We start from the raw sequence: 20,249 nt of genomic DNA, 5'->3' as shown, positions 1-20,249 counted from the left end.
CTGTTTATTATTACATAACCTTACCCCTGAGCCATTCAAGAGGCTGGATTCAGGGTAAAGAGAGACAATGGGTTTTTTTCTTGAAAATTTATTTATTTAAAAAAACAAAGTGATAGAAGATACGAAGAGAAAGAGATTTTCCATTCACTGGCTGAGCCCCCAAATGGCAACAGCCAGGGCTGGGCCAGGCTGAAACCAGGACCCAGGAACTCCACCCTGGCCTCCCACAGTGGGGACTTGGGCCACTTCTTCCTTCCCAGGCACATCAACAGGGGGCTGGATTGGAAGAGAGCAATCAGCACTCAAACAGGCACTGCCATGTGGGATGCCTGATATTTTTCTTAACTATGAAAATCTGGGAAGGAGAAAACTTTCAGCAGAAGAATAGAGGGAACACACCCAGGTAGTGATATAGAAAGGACGGTCAGAAAGCAGGAATCCCAGGTTGGAAACTCCTCCTAGAAACCATCTGCAGGTGCTCCAGTCCGTAGGCAGAGGCGAAGTAGCCACAGGAAACTGCCACCTGCGGCTTTTCTTCTTTTCCTGTAGGCCTCCCCAGAGTCCTCTGACCTCCAGGGTGCTGGCCATTCCCTACCCTTCGCAGAGAGGAGGAGCAGGTGGTAGTTCAGAGACTTCCACCCAAAGATGCCTGAGCATGCCAAAGTTTTTCAGAGGCCTGGGCCTGGAATGACAAAGATGCCAGTTGAACGTATACTCCGTGAGGCTTTGGAACTTCAGTCTGCAGAGGTTCTGTCCCTCTCCTGCTGCCTTCCTGTCAGCTTCCTGCCCACCCCTCCCTTTCCCATCCTGGAATACCACGTGAAGTTTCCAGGACTTAGCGTCTCAGGATCGTGATCCAGAACACGGACTATTGAACAGGACAGCACATCCACATGCTGCTGACTAACAACAGAGAATCAGGCTCTTCTGAGGCCTAGGTGATGGCTTTTTTTTTAAGATTTATTTATTTTTTATTTGAGAGCCAGGTTTATACAGAAGGATAGAGGGGGGAGAGAAATCCTCCATTTGGTCACTCCCTAAGTGGCCACAACAGCCGGAGCTGAGTTGATACAAAGCCAGGAGCTCTTCTGGGTCTCTCAGCTAAGGTATCCCCTGCTGCCTTCCCAGGCTCTAAGGAGGGAGCTGGATGGGGAGCTGCAACACCCAGGACTCCGTCCGGCACCCATATGGGATACCAGCACTTCAGGTGGCAGATGAGCTGATTTAGCCACCATGCCAGTCCCCAGGTGATAATTTTACATTCCACTTTCATTAGCCTTTTTAAATCACTTCCTTGGGCAGTCCCTATTAGGCTGTGCCCCAGATGACAGCATTGCCCTTAAAATGCTTCTTAACTGCACTTTCTTTTCTGGCAAGGTCTGGGACAACAGACAAGCTGGCTATCATGAACCTCAAGTGAGACTGCACAGGTACAGAAGCTGAGGGGGGAGGTCCCCACACTGAAGGTGCTCAGGGGACAGGGGGGCTTGCTCCTCTGAAGGCCCAGAGCAGGGTGCAGCACATGGTAAGCAGCTGTGGCATGGGAGGGGCAGCACCACCAGAAAGGCCTTAACCGTGCTGGCTACTCCAGGCCCACGGAAGAGCAAAAGGAAGAGGGTGATGCCTGGGCCTCAGAAGATGTCCTCACTGTTTCACAACCTCCCCTGCGCCTTTTGAAAAGTCACCTGGCAAAGGAAAGAAATGACTGTGGTGGATGGTGGATAACCACAGAGGGAACTAAAGGGGCTCCACAGGAGTGACCGGCCAGCAGCCGCCCGGCCCTTGCCCAGGAACACTGAGCTGGTTCCACCATGCTCTCAGCAGTGGTCTTCGAGGCGCTCTCCAGCCACCTCCACAGGGGTTGGGAGGCTTTACCAGAGCTCCCAGCAGAGCCTCGGCCAGCCCATGCTGCTGCCTGCAGTTTCACCTCCAGAGGGGAAGGGACTCCTGACTCACTCCAAAATGCCAAGTGCTCCAGGCTCCAATAAAACAGAAAATAGCCGTCATTAACTTAAAAGAAAGGTGTCCACAAAGAGATCATTATTTTTTAAAAGGCCGTCCTCCTTTCTTATAAAACTTGGAGCCAGGGAAGTAAACGACACCAGTAATTAGACCAGGTTCTCCAAAGCCAGGCCAAGGCCAGTACGCGTGACAACAGGTACTGGATAAACAAACTGCCGGGGTGAATAAGCGCAGAGCCATCACCAGGCCCAGGCCCTGTAACAGGAGGGTCAGCCATCAGAGTGTGGGCAGTCACCTCTGCCCAAGACATGGGGGCAGACATTTCTGCCTGCCCTTCCCAGGGGGAACAACACAACTTATGGAAGTGCCTGATGTCTCGGGACAGATGCCTACTACAGGGCTCTGGAAGCTGATCTGAGAGCGTTCCTGTGTGTTCCTCAGAGCTGCGGCCCACGCCAAGACAGCACCACAGAGAAATTCCTACACGCCCTGGGCACTGCAGAAACTGGGTTGCTCCCAAGTCACCCCAGCCCAGTGGGTACTGGTACACTACCCGAATGGCTATAACCTAGTCAAAGCCAGGTCCACTGGGAACCTGTGAGTAGTGCCGCGCTGGTTCTGGCGGAGCCCACGTCTCCCAGCGACAGCTCTCAGGCTGCTAACCACGGCCCACAGCCCAGACTCACACAGACCCAAGCTGCCCGGAACAGCTGAGCTGTGGCACTGCGCCAGGCCCGCTGCTCCTCCACTGGTGGCTTATGGCCATGGGATTCTGGATCCTCGGCCATCACGTGAGGTCACTCTTTAGCTCCTCCCACCCCATCAGCTCTCAAGGCTGGGCGCCCTGCCCTTAGCTTCCCAGCACCTACTCCTGGGTCCCTTATGGGCACTGGTGCTCCGCACAGCACTCTGCCTCAGCCCATTTCCCCAGACCGTGTCTCTGCCTGGAGCCCAGTCTACAGTCCTCCTCCTCTGACACCACCCTTCTCCCAGCCCTGCCTACTCCCTCCACCCTGTCCTAAGCAATCTAGTGTCAGGCTCAGACCCCATCATCCTTTTCCACTCCTTCTTTCTTTCAAGGTGTAGATTCTGCACCCCTTCCTCTGTCCCCAAGCTACCAGATACTTCCTAGATCTTATTCTCCCTATCCCCAAAGTGTTGGTTTTCCTTCTTCTTCTTTTAAGATGTACTTTTTTTTTTTATTGGAAAGGCAGATTCACAGCAGGAAGGAGAGACAAAGAGAAAGATCTTCCATCTGCTGGCTCACTCCCCAAGTGGCCAGAATGGCTGAGCCAAGCTGATCCGAAGTCAGGAGCCAGGAGCTTCCTCTGGGTCTCCCATGTGGGTGCAGGATCCCAAGGCCCTGGGCTGTACTCTATTGCTTTCCCAAGCCACAAGCAGGGCACTGTAAGGGAAGTGGAACAGCCAGGATACAAACTGGTGGCCATATGGGATCCTAGGACATGCAAGACGAGAACTTTATCCACTAGGCTACCATGCCAGGCCCAAAATTTATTTATTTGAAAGACTTACAGAGAGAGAAAGGGAGGGAGGCAGAGAGACAGAGAGAGAGAATATCTTCCATAAACTGGTTCACTCCCCAAATGGCTATAATCTAGCCGAAGCCAGGAGCCAAGAGCTTCTTCTGGGTATCCCACGTGGGTGCAGGAGCCCAAACATTTGGGCTATCTTCTGCTGCTCCATTAACAGGGAGCTGGAGCGCAAGGGGAGCAGGTAGGACTTGAATCAGCCACCACAGGACGCTGGTGTTCTCACCCACCATGCCACAATGCCAGTCCACGGGCCCAGAAGTTTTAACACACATTTCCTCAAGCTTAACACCTGCTGTGACCGGGGGCCAACTCTGCATGAGTTGAGCACTTGCTGCCCCAAGAGCTCCTTCAGGGCAGGCTCACAGTCATAGGTTTGAGTGGGAAGCTCAGGCATGGGCAGGGGCTCCGCATTTACGAGCCACCAGATGCTGGGCAATTCAATTAAACTCTTTGAGTTTTAGTTTTCTCACCTATAAATTGGAACTAATAGTCCCTTCCTACCTCACAGGCCTGTTTTGAAGATCACATCAAATGAGATCATTTCTGTGAAAGCGCTTTGGTGGCCTATAAATGTGGGGTATTATCTTGAATGCTAATGACTAGCTTACAGCTTTAGACACAAATGAATCATTCCTTTGACTTAACAGGGAATTGGTAACTTCAAAACTCCAGAGCCAGACAGCTTCAGCTAGGAGTGAGTGAATTAACCCTCAGAAAGATCGCCAGGGCATGCAACTGGCTCCCATAACCGCCCAGTGTCGCCAGGGCTTGGTGAAGAGATGACTTCTGAGTGAAGCCAGGCTCTGTGGCTGTCCTGAAGGCTTCAGCTCCTGGCCAGGAGATGAGAAGCTGAGGAGAGCCTCCCTGCAAAGCCTGGAGACCACACCAGGCTCACCACAAACCCAGAAAGAGCCCCCAGATGCCTATAATTCCAAACACACCGCATATGTCAGATCCACCTCCCGCTCGCCTGCAAACAGCTCTGGATGATGCCCGACTCCTTGTCAAGGCAAACACTTCCTTTCTGCTCATGCAGCTGCTTCAAGCCTCTCTTTGTCTTAGAAAAGTGATTTGTCTCACATGTGTAAGAAACAATGTTTGGGGCTGGGCACTGTGGCCTAATATGCTAATCCTCCACTTGCAGTGCCAGCATCCCATACAGCTGCTGGTTTGAGTCCTGGTGGGTTCACTTCTGTTCTGGCTCCCTGCAAACGCACTGAGAAAGAAATACTTCTAGGTCCTTGGGACCCTGCATTCACATGGGAAACTCAGAGGAAGCACACAGTTTCAGAAAGCCCAGCGCCAGCCACTGTGGCCGCTTAGGGAGTGAGCCAGTAGATGGAAGATCTCTCTCTGTAACCCTTTCAAATAAAAATGATTAATAAATCTTTAAAGAAAACAAACAACATTGATATGTCACATTCAAAGGCATAATAGAGACATGTAGTTCAAATAAACATATTAGCTAGCAATCAAATAAAAACCCTTCCCTCAAATGTACGTCAATACAACCTCCCTCCCTGACACTATCAATATGAAGCTTCTAGGTCCCGGTTCACAGGGACTTAGACTCAAAATTCAAGCTTTGGGGCCCGGCATAGTAGCCTATCAGCTAAAGTTCTCTCCTTGCACACACCAGAATCCCATATGGGCGCTAGTTCTAATCCTGGTGGCCCCATCTCCCATTCAGCTCCCTGCTTGTGGCCTGGGAAAGAGTTGAAGATGGCACAAAGCCCTGGAACCCTGCACCTGTGTGGGAGACCTGGAAGAGGTTCCTGCTCCTGACTTCGGATTGGCGCAACTCTAGCCATTACGGCCATTTGGGGAGTGAATCAAAGGACAGAAGATCTTCCTCTCTGTCTCTCTTCCTCTCTGTATATCTGACTTTCCAATGAAAATAAAATAAATCTTCAAAAAAAAAAAATTCAAGCTTTGAAAGAGCAGGTCAAAATGCATCAAGCATGTGGATTCATCCAGTAGTATCTGCCAAGACAGAATGAGCTCCCTGCCCTTCAAAGGGCTAAAAATGAAACACAAGTTGGTACAGACACAAGGGAACAGCTGCACAGCTCTGAAGCTTTGTGCTGGGCCCCACTCTCACTTCCAGGATGGTCTGAGCTTTTGTCACCTCTCTGACTTCCATCCTCCCATTTGGAACACGAAGACACAAAGAAATAACCTGTAGTGAGCTCTTACTCTGGGTCCCTCCATCCCAACCCCAGGATGCCCACATTCCACATCACTGTGCCTGGGGCAGACTCAGCTATTTCAGTTTGAATGCAGCCCCTGGCTAAAGCACACACTTAGAGAGAGCCGCTGAGGACTATGCATGGCATCCTAGGCCCTTGGCTTTGGTCTTACCTGCTCCTTACCGTTAGAGGTATTTGGGGACTGAATCAGCAGGTGAGTCTCCCTCAGGGTCAGTGATGTGGCTTATCCAGCTAAGCCTGTGTCTGAGATGCTGACATCCATGATACCAATTACAGTCCTGGCTGTTCCACTTCCCATCAGAATTCCTGTTAATATACCTGGGAAAGCAGCAAAGGATGGTCCAAATGCTTGGGCCCTGCACCTGTGTGGGAGATCCAGAGGCAGTTCTGGCTTAGATCCAGTCCTGGCTGTCACTATCAATTGGGGACTGAACCAGCAAATGGAAGATTATCTCATTCTCTCTCTGTAACTCTGCCTGAAAATAAACTGAACAACAACAAAAAAAATCTTCAGAAAAAAATAAAGATCTCTCTTTCTCTGGTCCTTTGGCTTTCTGCCACTCTGTTAACTGCCTTTCAGGCAGATGGAAACAAATTTATTTTCAAAGATTTATTTATTTGAAAGCAGAGTATCACCTCTGTGATAGCCATCTCCCAGCTCCCTTCCCAGGTGGCTGCAGGAGTCAGTGCTGGGCCAGGCCGAGGCCCAGAGCCGGGTATCCCCTGTGAGTGACACAGGCCCAGGCACTGGTCTACCTCCACTGCTCTCCCAGGCACACTAACAGGGAACTGTATGGGAAGTAAAGCAGCCAAGATTCAAGTGGGCACTCTGATATGGGATGCCAATGTGGTGTTATAAGCAATGGCTCAATCCACTAGGCCACAATGCTGACCACAGAAATAAATTTTTTACACAATGAAGAGACTAAAAGGCCAGGAAGCTCCTTTCCAACTCTGCTGTGACACTTTCTTTTTACTCCTCAAGGTTTGCACAAAGTTACCTTCTCCAAAAACCTGCTCTGGCCCTGCCAATCCTGTGAAGGCATTCCTCTTTAATCATGCAGCATTTCCCTGGAATACCTTTCTTGAGTCATCCTGCCTCCGAGTCCATTACTGACTACACTGTGTGAGCTGTCAGAAAGCAGAAGTGATGTCTCATTCAGCTCTAACGTCTCTAACCACATGCATACAGTAGCATCTTGTCCACAGCACCGGGCTCCACTACCTCACTCCAGTCAACCGTGCACGCTGCTCAGCTTCCATCTTGTTTTACGTCCTTCCCCTCCTGCAACCCTGACCACCTCCTCTGTGAGAGACCCTGGGGTGTTGTTCAGTAAATCAGCACTGAACCGCCAGGACTACAGCGGGTAAGAAGGTGGGGGCAGAGGGCATGTCAGACATGGACAGGGGTGATAGCGTGTGAATTTAAAGCCTGCAGTGTCAAGGAGGTAGAACACCAGTAACAACAGAGTTCACCCTGCTCAGTGCTTTGGGTGGGTTGGGCCTCAAAGCTATTCTACAAAGGAAAGACTGTCACCATTCCCATTTGGAAAGAGAGGTTAATCAGTTGCTCAAGGTCATAAACCAGGTAAGTCATCAGTCAGTACTCAGGTAATTCGACTCCAAAGTCCACTTTCTTAATGATAACCCCTAATAAGCACAAAGGTGAGGTAAGGAGGCATCAACAATCCCAACACTGCTCAGTGTTCCAGGTTACGATTCCCACCCATTCTCGACAGGGCAGATGCTCTACAACCAACAATCCTTGGCCTTACTTGCCAAGATTAGTCAACTGTAATCTGCTGTACTAACCTCCTTTCTAAGAATTCTGAGATCAGCTATCCCACTCCTAGGAATATAACCAAAGGAAATTAAAACTACATAAGAGAAGGAGATCTGTAATCCTATATTTACAGCAGCACAATCTACCATAGCAAAGACACAGAAACAACCCAGATGCCCATCCAAAGAGTGGCTAAAGAAGCTATGGTACAGGGCCCGGCAGCGTGGCCTAGTGGCTAAAGTCCTTGCCTTGAACACGCTGGGATCCTATATAGGCGCAAGTTCTAATCCCAGCAGCTCCACTTCCCATCCAGCTCCCTGCTTCTGGCCTGGGAAAAGCAGACGAGGACAGCCCAAAGCCTTGGAACTCTGCACCTATGTGGGAGACCTGGAAGAAGTTCCTGGCTCCTGGCTTCAGATCAGCATAGCATCGGCCGTTGTGCTCACTTGGGGAGTGAATCATTGGACGGAAGATCTTCCTCTCTGTCTCTCCTCCTCTCTGTATATCTGGCTGTAATAAAATGAATAAATCTTTAAAAATAAATAAATAAATAAAAATAAATAAAATGAATGGAATTATACAATTTGCAACTAGATGGTCACAACAAAAGACCATTATGCTCAGTGAAATAAGTCAATCACAGAAAGAGAAATACCATACGTTCTCTCTAATATAAGGAATCCATCATGCAAATTGGAATGTATAATGGTAGAGTAATGGAGACTTTTGCACTGTGAAGACACAATGCAATATGCATCTCTGGCTTCCAAACGAAAGATGGACTTCCAACGAAAGTGTTCGATATATCTAGACAATGGGATGATGGACTGTCTGACATTGTACCAGCAATGTTGGGGCACACTTAAATAGCAGACTGATGGAATTGTAACTCCCTATGAAGAGTTGTGACATTAGAAAAATCAATCGGGGAATGAAAAATGGGGGGAGGGGAATCCCAGATTATACAGAATTAGACAATAAATTTCAAAATTAAAAGAAAAAAAAAAGAAATCACAGCTGATTAGAGAAGTGTGAACTCCCAGGAGGATTATCAATGTTGGCCTCTGCATTTCAAAATGACAGGCCTGGGGAGAGTTGGTTGGAACCCCAGCTGCTCCACTGGCCATCCAGTGTCTGGCCAATGGGTGTCAAAGCAGCAGATGATGGCCCCAGTGCCTGGTGTTGGCCAGGCAGAGATGGCCCCCTGCCACTCACAAAGACCTGGATGAAGTTCCAAAGTCCTAACTTCAGCCTGGCTAGCCCAAACCATTGCACACATTCAGGGAATAAACTAGCAGGTGGAAGATCTTTTTCTCTGATGTCTCTCCATCTCTGTCACTTTGACTTTCAAATATATAAATTAATAAAAAAAAAAGTGAACTCTCACTGATGATCACATGGTCCAGGCCTGTGGGCCGGGCAAACTGGGTAAAGTAGCTCTAACTGTTGGCCAATGTGCAGGTTGGTTATGGAAGGAGGAAGAGTGGGAAGGGCTGAGCAAACCATAGCTCAACAGTAAGAACTCAACAGTAACAACAGTAAGAACAGTAAGAAATTGGGCTGGAGCGCAAGTCATGCCGAGCTAGGCTCTTACATCTACTGGTCTGCATGAGCCAGAAATGCTAGGCTACAGCATCTAAGGTAAAAGCCAAGACAGTTGAGGGGCTATGCCAAGCTGGGTCAGAGCAACCACTGGCATGCACACAATCTATGGCCTGGCTGGGGAGCTAAGGGAACACCCTGGCTGGGTTGGGGTTCCCACTGGTGAGGGTGGGGGCTGGAGTGGGAGCTGTGTTCTGGTCTGAATATGGCTGTAGTCTCCCTTGGTACAAGTGTGGACTGAGGCTGGGAGCATCAAATTGGGTTAGACTCTAGCATCAACCAGTGCTCTGGAACACCAGGGTAGATGTAGGATGGACTAAGTTAGGTCTCTGCCCCTACTGAGCCATGTGTGAGCTGTGCCTGGTGGCCATGTGTGAGCTGTGGACCAGCCTTGGCTGGACTGAAATGTCCAACAGTAGAACTGGAATGGGTTGAAGGCCAGTCAGGACCTGCCAGTTCCTGCCAGGACAGGAGGTAGACTAAGTAGAGCTGGCCCATGGACCCACCAGTGTGGGCAAGATCTGACACTGGGAGCGCTTCTAATGGAGGAGCTCCTCTGTCAGGACACAGTCCCTGCAAGTGAGTGCAAGAACCAAGAAACGGAGTAACCCAGACCAGGCAAGGGAAAGGTACCCACCGGCATACATTTGGCACAGGTTGGGGGTGGACCAGACTGAACCAGTTCACATCACCTACTGGTGAATCTGAGCACCAGAATGGAGTGTGGGTTGGGCCAGGTTCGTTCACAACACATACCAATACACATTACACTTGGACTGGGTGCCGACTGGGCTGGGCTAGGCTACAGTACCCACTGGCAAACGCCAAGGCAAGGTGGGCCAGGCCAGGCTAGGCCGAAGCATCCAACCAGCTCATGTGAGAACCATGGGGACAGGGGGTAAAGCTGGTAGGGGTAATGTGGAGGGCTTCCCTGTTGGACCACCACTCCCACTTGACAGCCTGAGTTAAATGGGGGTAGACCAGACTGGGCAGGGTTACAACACCAGTGGGCCTCATGTGAGCTAGATCAGGCAAAAGCCAGGCTGGACTGACTGTTCCTATTGGTGCAAGCATAAATCAGAGTGGGTGAGGGTTGGTTAGGCTTTGCCGCAGCATCAGCTGGCAGATGCTGGCACAGGGAGCTAATTCTGTCAAGTTAAACTGCAGAACCACCTGGAGAGTGTATGATTTGGGAGTGGGAGTGGGCCCAGGAGGGAAATAGTGGGCACCTCCCTCTTGGGTTACCACTCCAAAGGCAGAGCAAGAAAACCAGCACTGGGGCAGGCGTGGCTGGACAAAATGGTACCCACCAGCATGTGAGTGGGCCAGAGAGTGGAGCTGGACTGAATTAGGCTTCAATGCCCACTGACATGTATAAAAGCTGAATGAGGGCCCGGCATGATAACGTAGCAGCTAAACTCCTCGCCTTGAGTGCACCGGAATCCATATGGGCGCCTGTTCTTTTTTTTTTTTTTAATTAATTTGTTTTATTATTATTAATTTCATTGCATAATGTGACACATTTGTTTTTATGCACTGGAATTCCCCCCGCCCCTACCCAAACCCTCCCCCCACCCCCACAGTGGATTGCTCCATCTTGTTGCATTTCCATAGTTCAGTGGGCGCCTGTTCTAATCCCAGCAGCTCCACTTCCCATCCAGCTCCCTTCTTGTGGCCTGGGAAAGCAGTCAAGGACAGCCCAAAGCCTTGGGATCCTGCACCCGCGTGGGAGACCTAGAGGAAGTTTCTGGTTCCTGGCTTCGGATCGGCGTAGCACCGGCCGATGCAGTCACATGGAGAGTGAATCATCGGACCGAAGATCTTTCTCTCTGTCTCTCCTCTTCTCTGTACATCTGACTTTGCAATAAATATAAATCTTAAAAAAAAAAAAAAAAAAAAATCAGGCCCGGCGGTGTGGCCTAGTGGCTTAAGTCCTCGCCCTGAACGTGCCCAGATCCCATATGGGCGCCGGTTCTAATACCAGCAGCCCCACTTCCCATCCAGCTACGTGCTTGTGGCCTGGGAAAGCAGTTGAGGACGGCCCAAAGCCTTGGGACTCTGCACCCACGTGGGAGACCCGAAGGAAGCTCCTGGTTCCTGGCTTTGGATCGGGTAGCACCGGTCTTTCCAGTCACTTGGGGAGTGAATCATCGGACAGAAGATATTTCTCCCTGTCTCTCCTCCTGTATATATATATCTGACTTTGCAATAAAAAATAAATAAATCTTTAAAAAAAATCAACAACATAAGATCTCATTCTTGGCCCAGCGCAGTGGCCTAGCAGCTAAAGGCCTCACCTTGAACACACCGTGATCCCATATGGGCGCTGGTTATAATCCCGGAAGCTCCACTTCCCATCCAGCTCCCAGCTTGTGGCCTGGGAGGGCAGTCGAGGATGGCCCAAAGCCTTGGGACCCTGCACCCATGTAGGAGACCTGGAAGAAGTTCCTGACTCCTGGCTTCGGATTGGCTCACCTCTAGCCATTGCAGCCGCTTAGGGAGTGAACCATTGGAGAGTAGCTCTTACTGTCTCTCCTCCTCTCTCTATATCTGCCTTTCCAATAAAAATAAATAAATAATAATAATAAATAATAAAAATAAGTAAATCTCTCACTCTCTATAACCCAAAGGATTTAAACTAAGAATTAAGACAAATTTATATATCTCAGATGTGGCCAATTCTCTTGAAAATCCTATGATGTCACTTCTGATTCAATATCCTAATATACATCTTTGGTTCCCAACTTCAGGATTCCACATCTCCCCATGACTGGATCTTGTATGAATCGTCCCAAATATTTTCTCACTAGTCATAAAATTCTAGTTGAACAACCTACAGAGAAAGAATACCTGGGATGTTGCCCAGCACAGGGTAAGCACTACATAGTTGCTAGTCACAACGAATCTACTGAAACATTAAGCATTCTAAAAGATGGAGCCTTTGGTCTCCAAAAAACACCTCTCAGTGACAGCAGACAGTTCTGTGCAGGGGACAACGTGTCTTGTCAATGATGCCCGACTCCTGGCTTTTCTGCCCCAGACCCTTCTCTTCTCATTCAGCCTCTGAGCAGGACAGTCCAGAAAGACAGGTGCACTAGTGGGCATTCATTCGCATCCCATGAATTATCCTCCTCTTCTTCCTACACCATTCCGTCTACTACCATGATCTGGGCGCCATAACCAGAAACCTTAGGCCCAGCTTCCCCAATGTTTCACACCCTAGCACCTCCATCAGCTCCTGAGGTAGGCGGAACTCCAGGCCACCCGCCTTTTGCTTCAGATCCTTGGGTTCCCGGCCCATGATGTGAGGGCCAGTACTTGGCTACCTGCTTCCTTGCACTCGTCAGTGGGTTAGACAGCGGGGTCCAAGGTAACACCGCCAAGAAGGGATGAAGTGGGAGTGCAGGAACCAGGGAGCTGACCTGTCTTCCACCCACCGGCCACAGCCAAGCCAAGCGGCTGCGCAGGCGCAGAGCGCACGCTCGGGCTTCCTGTTCGGCTCACCAGGCAGCCTCCCCCACACCGGAGCCACCAGAACACCGACACTAGTTGCGAAGAGACCTCTGTGCTCCTCCCCCTTCCTCGTGAGATTCTCAGAGCGTCCAGAAAAGGACTAGGGGGCCACCTTGCGAAGCCGTTGGGCCTCCGCTCGCTCCCTGCGCCCAGGGCCCGGCGGAACCTGGAGAGCAAGGCACAGGATAGGCCCTGTTCTCCACCGTTCTCACCTCTTTGTCTGCAGCCTTCTCCTCAATGCCTAGTAGCGCGTACAGGTCCATCTGTAACAACTCCTTGGTGACCGCCATAGTTCCAGCCCTAACTTGACTTATAGGAGTCGACGCGTGCGCAAGGCCTGCCGGATGGCGCTTGGCCTTCTGGGAATTGTATGCCAGGTCCGGCTTGTGTGGCTCTGGTGTAGGTCAGGATGGACTACCCTTCCCAGCAGCCCCCGCTCTCGCCGCTGCCTCAGCCACTGCTTGGCTTGTTGGTGGAGCAGGCGTCCCCAATCTGGGACCCAGACCACATCCCTATCGCTTTAAGGGGGCGTGTGTGACTAGGTGTCTCTGAGTAAGGGTCCGGGGATTCCTGGGCTGGGTGGGCGGAACCCCAGCTCTGCGGTCGTGACGCGCCGGGAGCCGCGATGGAGAGCAGGTGCTACGGCTGCGCGGCCAAGTTCACCCTCTTCAAGAAGGAGGCGAGTCTTCTCTCCCCGAAGTCTAAGGGCCAGGGAGGACGCGGACTGGAGGGGAGTAGCAAGGGACTGGCCGTCCGAAGATGTGGGTTTGAGGCCTCTTTCCAGCTGTGCGGCTTTGATGACCTCATTGAACCTGTTTCCATTTTCGCCAAGTTGGGCGACCGTTCCCTTGCTTTCTGGGCTGGCGTGAGGTTCCGTCCATTGGGGCGCTGTGGGTAGAAGTAGCACCTACTTCTGGAAGCAGCAGAAGTAGCTGCTGCCGTGCTAGCAAAGTGGTGCCTTTCTGGCTGTCTCCTTCCCATCCTGCTGCTCGCAGCCGGTCTCCAACCGGCTCTCAATGAGTGCCCGGTGGCCTTGTCCATCACACCATTGCCTGTTACTCTCACCCTGCAGCCTGACCCTCCCCAGGTCTCCAGAGTGAAATTACTACAGTGCCTCCCATACCCAGGGTACCACAGCATAGGCTCATCCTGTGTCAGCACTCACCTGCTAAGTGCCTTCCCACCCTCTTCTTGCCTTAGTTGTGGCCAGGACTGCCATGAATCATCAGGAGGAGATGGAGATGGCATGCATGAATGGGAAGCAGGACCAGCGCTTTAGACACCTGGATTTTGGAGTCCAGGTTAAAATTTGAGCCGGTTAGGGGCGATACTTCTCTCCGCCCCCCTTTTAAAATAGTGATTATGATGATGGTGGCCATCGGGATGAAGTCAGATATTGTGTGTGCAGAGGGAGGATTTAAGCAGAAAGTGCATGCTAAGTGTTCAGCCTCATGCCTGGCTCACAGTGTGGTTAGCCTGGCATCCTCAGCCAGGTCTCCCTCGGGAGCAGAGGAGGCAGAGGCATCTTTGATTCTACTTGGTGGACGAGTCCTAGGACCTGGAGCGAACAGCTTTGTGCACCATGTTGGGGAACTGCAGACAGTAGGCAGCACAGGCATTTGGCAGGTTTGAGAGCTTGTTTGGAGGTTCTAGCAGGGAAGCGCAGCTACGTGTATACCCTTGACCGAAGACCAGTCCTCCTCTAGTGGGGATGGTCGTCCTCTTCGGCCGAGCACACAGCTTTGGGAGGGACGCACGTGGAGTGGTGAGGGAGGAAGGGGACACCTGCCTAGCCAGCCAGATCAGCCAAATCAACCCTGGTGATTAATGGGCTGAGAGATGTTGCAGCCAGATCGCCCTCACATCCCATTTGGCAGGTTTGATTGGAATAAGACTAGACACTAAGGCAAGACTAACCCTCCAGCCCTGTTCCCCTATAGCTTTGGGGTCCCACCCTACTTCCCCCCACCCAGCAGCCTGTCACACCTTCAGGGTCTCCTCTTGTCTATGTGCTTGGAGAAGCCCCAGGAGGAGCCTACAGGGTGCAGGTGATAAGAGGACCCCCTGCTCCGTGTGTCTTACAGTGCGGCTGTAAGAGCTGTGGCCGGGCCTTTTGTTCCAGCTGCCTTCGCTTCAGCGCAGTGGTGCCACGCGCTGGCAACACTCAGCAGAAAGTCTGCAAGTCATGCTACGAGGCCCTGACCAGGTAGGAGGGAGGCCCACCTGGGCAGAGAGTCAGCCAGGCATGGCGGGACACAGCAGTAGGCTTCAGGCAGGCCCACATAGGCTTGGGCTCGGTGCCCAGGGGTTAGCCTGGGGAGCAATCAAGGGCAGCAAACACCAGCCAGTCAGGGTGGCAGGATGTCTGACTCTTCAATTTCTTCTCCTTAGTGGGTCTTCTCCTGCCAGTGCTTCCAAGTGGTCACCACCTCAAAGCTACAAGAAGTGAGTGCTGCAGCAGAAGACAAAGAGGAAGGGAAACGGCTGGGGCCAAGAGTGGGATCCCCTTAACAAAGGGCCAGGAGGACAGACACCCCCTCTCCCGCTGCTGTCCACTCTCTTGGGCCTAGAGAATAGCTCATTTTCTTTTAGAAAAGGCCTTTAGTAGCATTTACCCTGTCAGCTAGCCCTTCTGGATGCTTGGCTGGCCTGGGCTGCAGGGTGATACGAGCAAGGGCCACAGGAGACCGCCTGTCAGAGGCCTCCCTAGATGACTGGAAATTATTGGAACTAGAAACTGGGAGTGGGGGCTTTCACCCCTCCCTTCTGCCTTCTGTGACTCTCCTATCCCACCAGGCGGGTGGCAGCCCTGGAAGCCAAGCAGAAGCCCAGCACTGCCCAGAGTCAGGGCCTGACCCAACAAGACCAGGTCATCGCCGAGCGCCTGGCACGGCTCCGCCAGGAGAACAAGCCCAGTGAGTGAGGTGGAGGTAGGGGAAGGTAAGCGACAGAGTCTGAGGTTGCTGGGACTGGGGTTCCTCTGGGTCTTACCAGGGACTCCCTTGCCTATTACAGAGCCAGTACCCTCACAGGCCGAGATAGAGGCACGGCTGGCCGCGCTCAAGGAGGAGCCCCGGGGCCCAGTCCCTTCCACCCAGGAGATGGAGACGCGGCTAGCTCTGCTGCAGGGCAGGGCTCCACCTTCTCAGACCCTAAAGCCCGTGAGTGGTTTGGCCCTGGAGAGGGAGGGTTCCTAGGACAAGGACCCAGCAGAAGTCCAGACATACATGTACCCCCTCCTTTACCTGCTTCCAAACCTCAGGGTAGTGCTGCAGGTCTGGTGGAACAGGACCAAGAGACCCACCTGTCCTTCCACCATCCCCCATCTCCACCCACCCCCTAACTGGGGCCTCACTGAGGCCGACCTGCTTGAGCCTCTGAGCCTGTGGGGTGCTCTGGTTTCATCCCCTTGCACTGGACTGGGAGGGCTCCTCAAGCGTCCAGACTGACCCAGACTACCCCTTGGCCTTCCTGTGAGGCTCTCGTTACTGGGTTTCCCTCCTCTGGACAGGCACATCAGGCACCAGATGCCAGGACCCAGGCCCAGCAGACACAGGACCTGCTAACTCAACTGGCAGCTGAAGTGGCTATTGATGAGCGCTGGGAACGAGGAGGCCCAGGTAACCCCTGCACTCAGCGACTCTGTTAGGGGCCTGTTTCCTCTCCTCCTTTGCTCACTTGTGAGTCTGATGATGGTGAAGGGCATGGGCTTCACCATCAGACTGTGCTGCCCAGGACGGCCATGTGCCAGCTCTGTGACCCACCCAGCTTGGCCTGGGGAAGCTTAACTCAGCAAGATTTCTTTGAGGTGATGATGACGAACCAGTAATGAGGGAGAAGAGGCTCTTTAACTTTATTGAAACTAAAGAAAAAATAAACTTTGGTTTCTGAGTTGCACCGGCCACATTTCCAGCACTCAGTAGCCATGTGAGCTCATGGCTGCTGTTATGGCTGTATAGGTAGAAAATGCAGAATAGGATTCCTCAGTCATCATAGAATGTTCTATTGCGTGGTGCTACTTAAAACCCTCAGAGCAGTGGTTCTCAACATGAGATCATACTGCCACCAGACCAGACTTATTTACTTGAAAGGCAGTTACAGAGAAAGAGGGAAAGAGAGATCTTCCCCCACCAAAGGCAACATGTCAAACTGTCAGGTGAATGGGCATGGAGGTGGTTGAGAAAGACACATCTAAGCTGACTAATCTTTTCATAGTTGAATAGAGGAAGAAATACTAATTTTACTTGGATACAAACTATAGATACTAGTGCAAAAGGCAGGTGATCTGTGGCTAGAAACAGCTTAGAAGGGGCCACTGGCTTCTGCAGAGAGATCTAGAATGCCTCAGCCTCCCTGATAACATTACTCCTTCCAGCTGCCTGCCTCCCAAATGACCTGAACAAAGGTGGCCCAGGGAACCAGAGCATTCCTCTTCCAGGGCAGGCCAGCCTGTCCCCAGAAGAGGAGAAGAGCAGACTGCTGGCTGAGGCTGCGCTGGAGCTGCAGGAGGAGAACATGAGGCAGGAGCGGATCCTGGCCCTTGCCAAGCGGCTGGCTAAGCTGCAGGGACAGGACCCAGAGAAAGGTAAAGACTGCAGTCAGCTGCTGGAGCATCACTGTGGGTCAGTCTTCTCCTGCCAGCGCTAAGTCGCTGCTGGGCAACACGTGTGCTGACTGGAGTGAGGAGAAAGGGTGGGGCAAAGCAGTGATGGAGGAACCAGTGGCAGCCGGAGGGGTGGGGACATTATGCATAATGCATCCAGACATTAACGCATAAGCAGCTCTGCCTGCTAAGGGTGGGGAGAGACAAGGGCTGATCAGAGTGGCTGGGGAGACTTATCAGCTCTGGAGCAGGTGGCACGGGCCCCACGCTGGTCCCAGGAGACAAGAGGGCAGCCATCAGTTGGACACCCCAGCCCTCACACTCCTCCTTTACCATCCCTTCCCATTCCCAGTGACCCTGCAGGACTACTGCCTCCCAGACAGCGATGAGGATGAGGAATCAGCTGTCCAGAGAGTCATGAAGCAGGTGGGCCAGGCCTAGCCAGCAGCCACCCCTTGTCCTGGGTGCCTCCTACCTACAGCGCCTGCTGGGCCCTGTTCACCCCGCCTCCACTCTGGGGCTGCGTGGGCGGGTGCTCTGGCTCCTATCCTCCTGGGGGCCTCCACTGTCCTTCTGACCCAGACTTGGGCCCTGGACCCTTGAGATGGGACTCAGAAGCCATGGCAATAGGTCAAAGAGTCCAGGAGCTGGGGCACAGAGCACAGAGCTACGGGGAGGCAGAACCTAGGCCTGGAGCAGGGGTTGATAGCTCTGCCCTATGCATAGCTCACTGAAGAAGCAGCCCTGGACGAGGCAAGCGGCTTTAACATCCCTGTGCGGCTGGTTCCTCAGCCCCAGGCCAGAGTCTGTAGGGCAAAGCCTGAGGTAAGAAAAGACCCTCCCCCCAGCCCCAGGCAGCCCAGCCTTGCTCCATGTCAGGCTGACCACTCCCACAGTGGGCATGGTACTTTCCACATCCTTCCTCTCTGGCTCCTGAAGGCACAGGCCAAGGCGCCCACGCCCGAGGCTGGGACAGAGGAGCTCCCCTGGTGCTGCATCTGCAACGAGGATGCCACCCTGCGCTGCTCAGGCTGTGATGGAGACCTCTACTGTGCCCGCTGCTTCCGGTGGGTGCAGCCACAGGGTCCTAGGGGAGGGCTCTGCTGCCCTCTTCAGGGATCCTGACCTGCAGTCGTCTCCTCCTCAGGGAAGGTCATGATGCTTTCGAACTGAAAGAGCATCAGACATTTGCCTTCCGGCCCCAGCCACCAGGTCCAGTGCACTGAAACCTGGGCCTCCTGGGAAGGTGGAACTAAAGGCAGTGCTGTGGGCCATAACCAGGTGGGCCCAGCCTCGGGCTGTGCTCCTGCTGGCTACAGCCCTTCAGAGACCCTGGAAGAAGGCAAGCTCTGCACTGGAGATAATGACTGAAGGAGCCCTAAGGAAGGAAGAAGTGAAAGACATGATGGGAAAGATCAGATCTAAGGATGAGCCATGTCAGCTGGCTCCGGGGTCCAGGCCCAGCCGCTAGCATTAAGTGGCTCTAATAAAGTGTGTTGATTCAGTGTACCCAGTGTCTCTTCTCTCCAGACACTTTAGGCTCAGCGTGCCTGGGCCCAGAGAGAGGCAGCATGAGTGGGGTGGGGTGTGAATGCAGTCCTGTGGGACACAGGAGCCATCCTGTTAGCTTCTCCAGGCAGGCACAGGCCCGGACATCCTGGTGAGCTCTTACACCGTAAGTGTGAATACTCACACTCCTCAGCCATGTTTCAGGCTCTGGGCAGTCCAGCTTAGCTCCCAGGCCACACCAGCTGGGACTTCTCAGCTTCTCCACTGCTCAAACAGTGCGCACACACACCCTGCCACCCAACTTCCTGTCTTGCGGAAGTTCCATCCCAACTTACCTGCTGTCTGGATCCCGTGTCTGCCTTCCATCAGTTCCCCTTCACCTGACCCCTGAGCTCAGCCTGTACCCTTCACTCTGACTTCATGCATCATCATCTGTGAGCACAAGAAGGTCCCATGGTGGGCTTTTGGCATAGTGTTATGATGTTGCTCAGACGCTACCTACATCCCATATGAGAGTGCATTGTTCCAATCCAGCTTCCTGCCAGTGTGCACCCCGGGAGGCAGCAGGTGACAGCTCAAGCACTTGAGTCCCTGCCACCCACCTGGGAGACCCAGATGGAGTTCTGGGGTCCTGTCTCTCCTGGCCCAGTGCTGGCTATTAGAGACATTTGGAGAGTGAACTAATTTATCTAGAACTAGTAAGCTAGAAGACCTCTATCTGACTTTCAAATAAAGTGAAAGTCAATAAAAATTTAAAAAGGGTCAGAACTCTAACCAAGAAAAGACAGAAGACAGAACAGGACAATCATTCATCTCAGCTATATGTTGGCAGTGAAATATGGGGCAAACGGAGACTTTATGATGGACCATATCAATCAGTGGACGACCTCAGCGAGCGAAACTGGCAGCGATTCATAACTGGAGAACTATTAACACCACTTGAGCAAATATCTCAGAGCATGCCCCACATCCGGGACTTGGGGTGGGCGGGAAACCGGGTGGGGCTTCTCCCTCAATATCCCCCTTTACCTCAGATACATGATGGAAACAATATTGACATAATAGCATTACCCACTTCCCTATCCCCCTGAACCTTTTTTTTTTTCTTTTTCCTTTAACTGTAATTAACTATGTAAAGATTGTCAACAACAATACAATAAAATAGATTAAAAAAAAAAAATTAAAAAGGGTTAGGACCCAGCACAGTAGCCTAATGGCTAAAGTCCTCACCTTGCATGTGCTAGGATCCCATATGAGCGCTGGCCCGCGTCCTGGTGGCTGCTCTTCCCATCCAGCTCCCTGCTTGTGGCCTGGGAAAGCAGTCGAGGACAGCCCAAAGCTTTGGGACCCTGCACCTGTGTGGAAGACCTGGAAGAGGTTCCAGGTTCTGGCCTCCTCACTTTGGATTGCCTCAGCTCCAGCTGTTGTGGCCGCTTGGGGAGTGAAAGAGTGGACAGAAGATTTTCCTCTCTGTCTCCTCCTCTCTGTCTGACTTCGCAAATAAAATAAAATAA

General features: G+C 52.2%; 2 protein-coding genes across 2 annotated transcripts in view; one reads left to right on the top strand and one right to left on the bottom strand.

The window, feature by feature from the left end:
- The window catches only part of DNAJC17 (DnaJ heat shock protein family (Hsp40) member C17), a 32,908-nt gene extending 19,881 nt beyond the window's left edge, over nt 1–13,027 (bottom strand). Inside the window, exon 1 of the mRNA XM_004578171.3 lies at nt 12,836–13,027. Coding sequence (XP_004578228.2) covers nt 12,836–12,913 — 78 coding nt within the window. The 5' untranslated portion in view covers nt 12,914–13,027. The remainder of the gene's footprint in view (nt 1–12,835) is intronic.
- Nucleotides 13,028–13,064: 37 nt separating this feature from the next.
- Nucleotides 13,065–18,735, top strand: ZFYVE19 (zinc finger FYVE-type containing 19). Its single transcript, XM_004578426.2, has 11 exons — nt 13,065–13,302; nt 14,708–14,829; nt 15,015–15,068; nt 15,420–15,538; nt 15,639–15,784; nt 16,135–16,243; nt 16,999–17,208; nt 17,579–17,652; nt 17,953–18,051; nt 18,166–18,293; nt 18,374–18,735. Exons 1-11 carry the CDS (start codon nt 13,249–13,251, stop codon nt 18,450–18,452), a joined length of 1,194 nt encoding a protein of 397 aa, XP_004578483.2. The 5' UTR covers nt 13,065–13,248; the 3' UTR covers nt 18,453–18,735.
- The last annotated feature ends 1,514 nt before the right edge of the window (nt 18,736–20,249 follow it).

This window comes from Ochotona princeps, chromosome 6 (genome assembly GCF_030435755.1).
Source record: "Ochotona princeps isolate mOchPri1 chromosome 6, mOchPri1.hap1, whole genome shotgun sequence".
In the NCBI taxonomy this organism is placed as follows: domain Eukaryota; kingdom Metazoa; phylum Chordata; class Mammalia; order Lagomorpha; family Ochotonidae; genus Ochotona; species Ochotona princeps.
The sequence above is the reverse complement of the archived record's forward strand: the minus strand, read 5'-3'. Positions and strand labels throughout refer to the sequence as shown.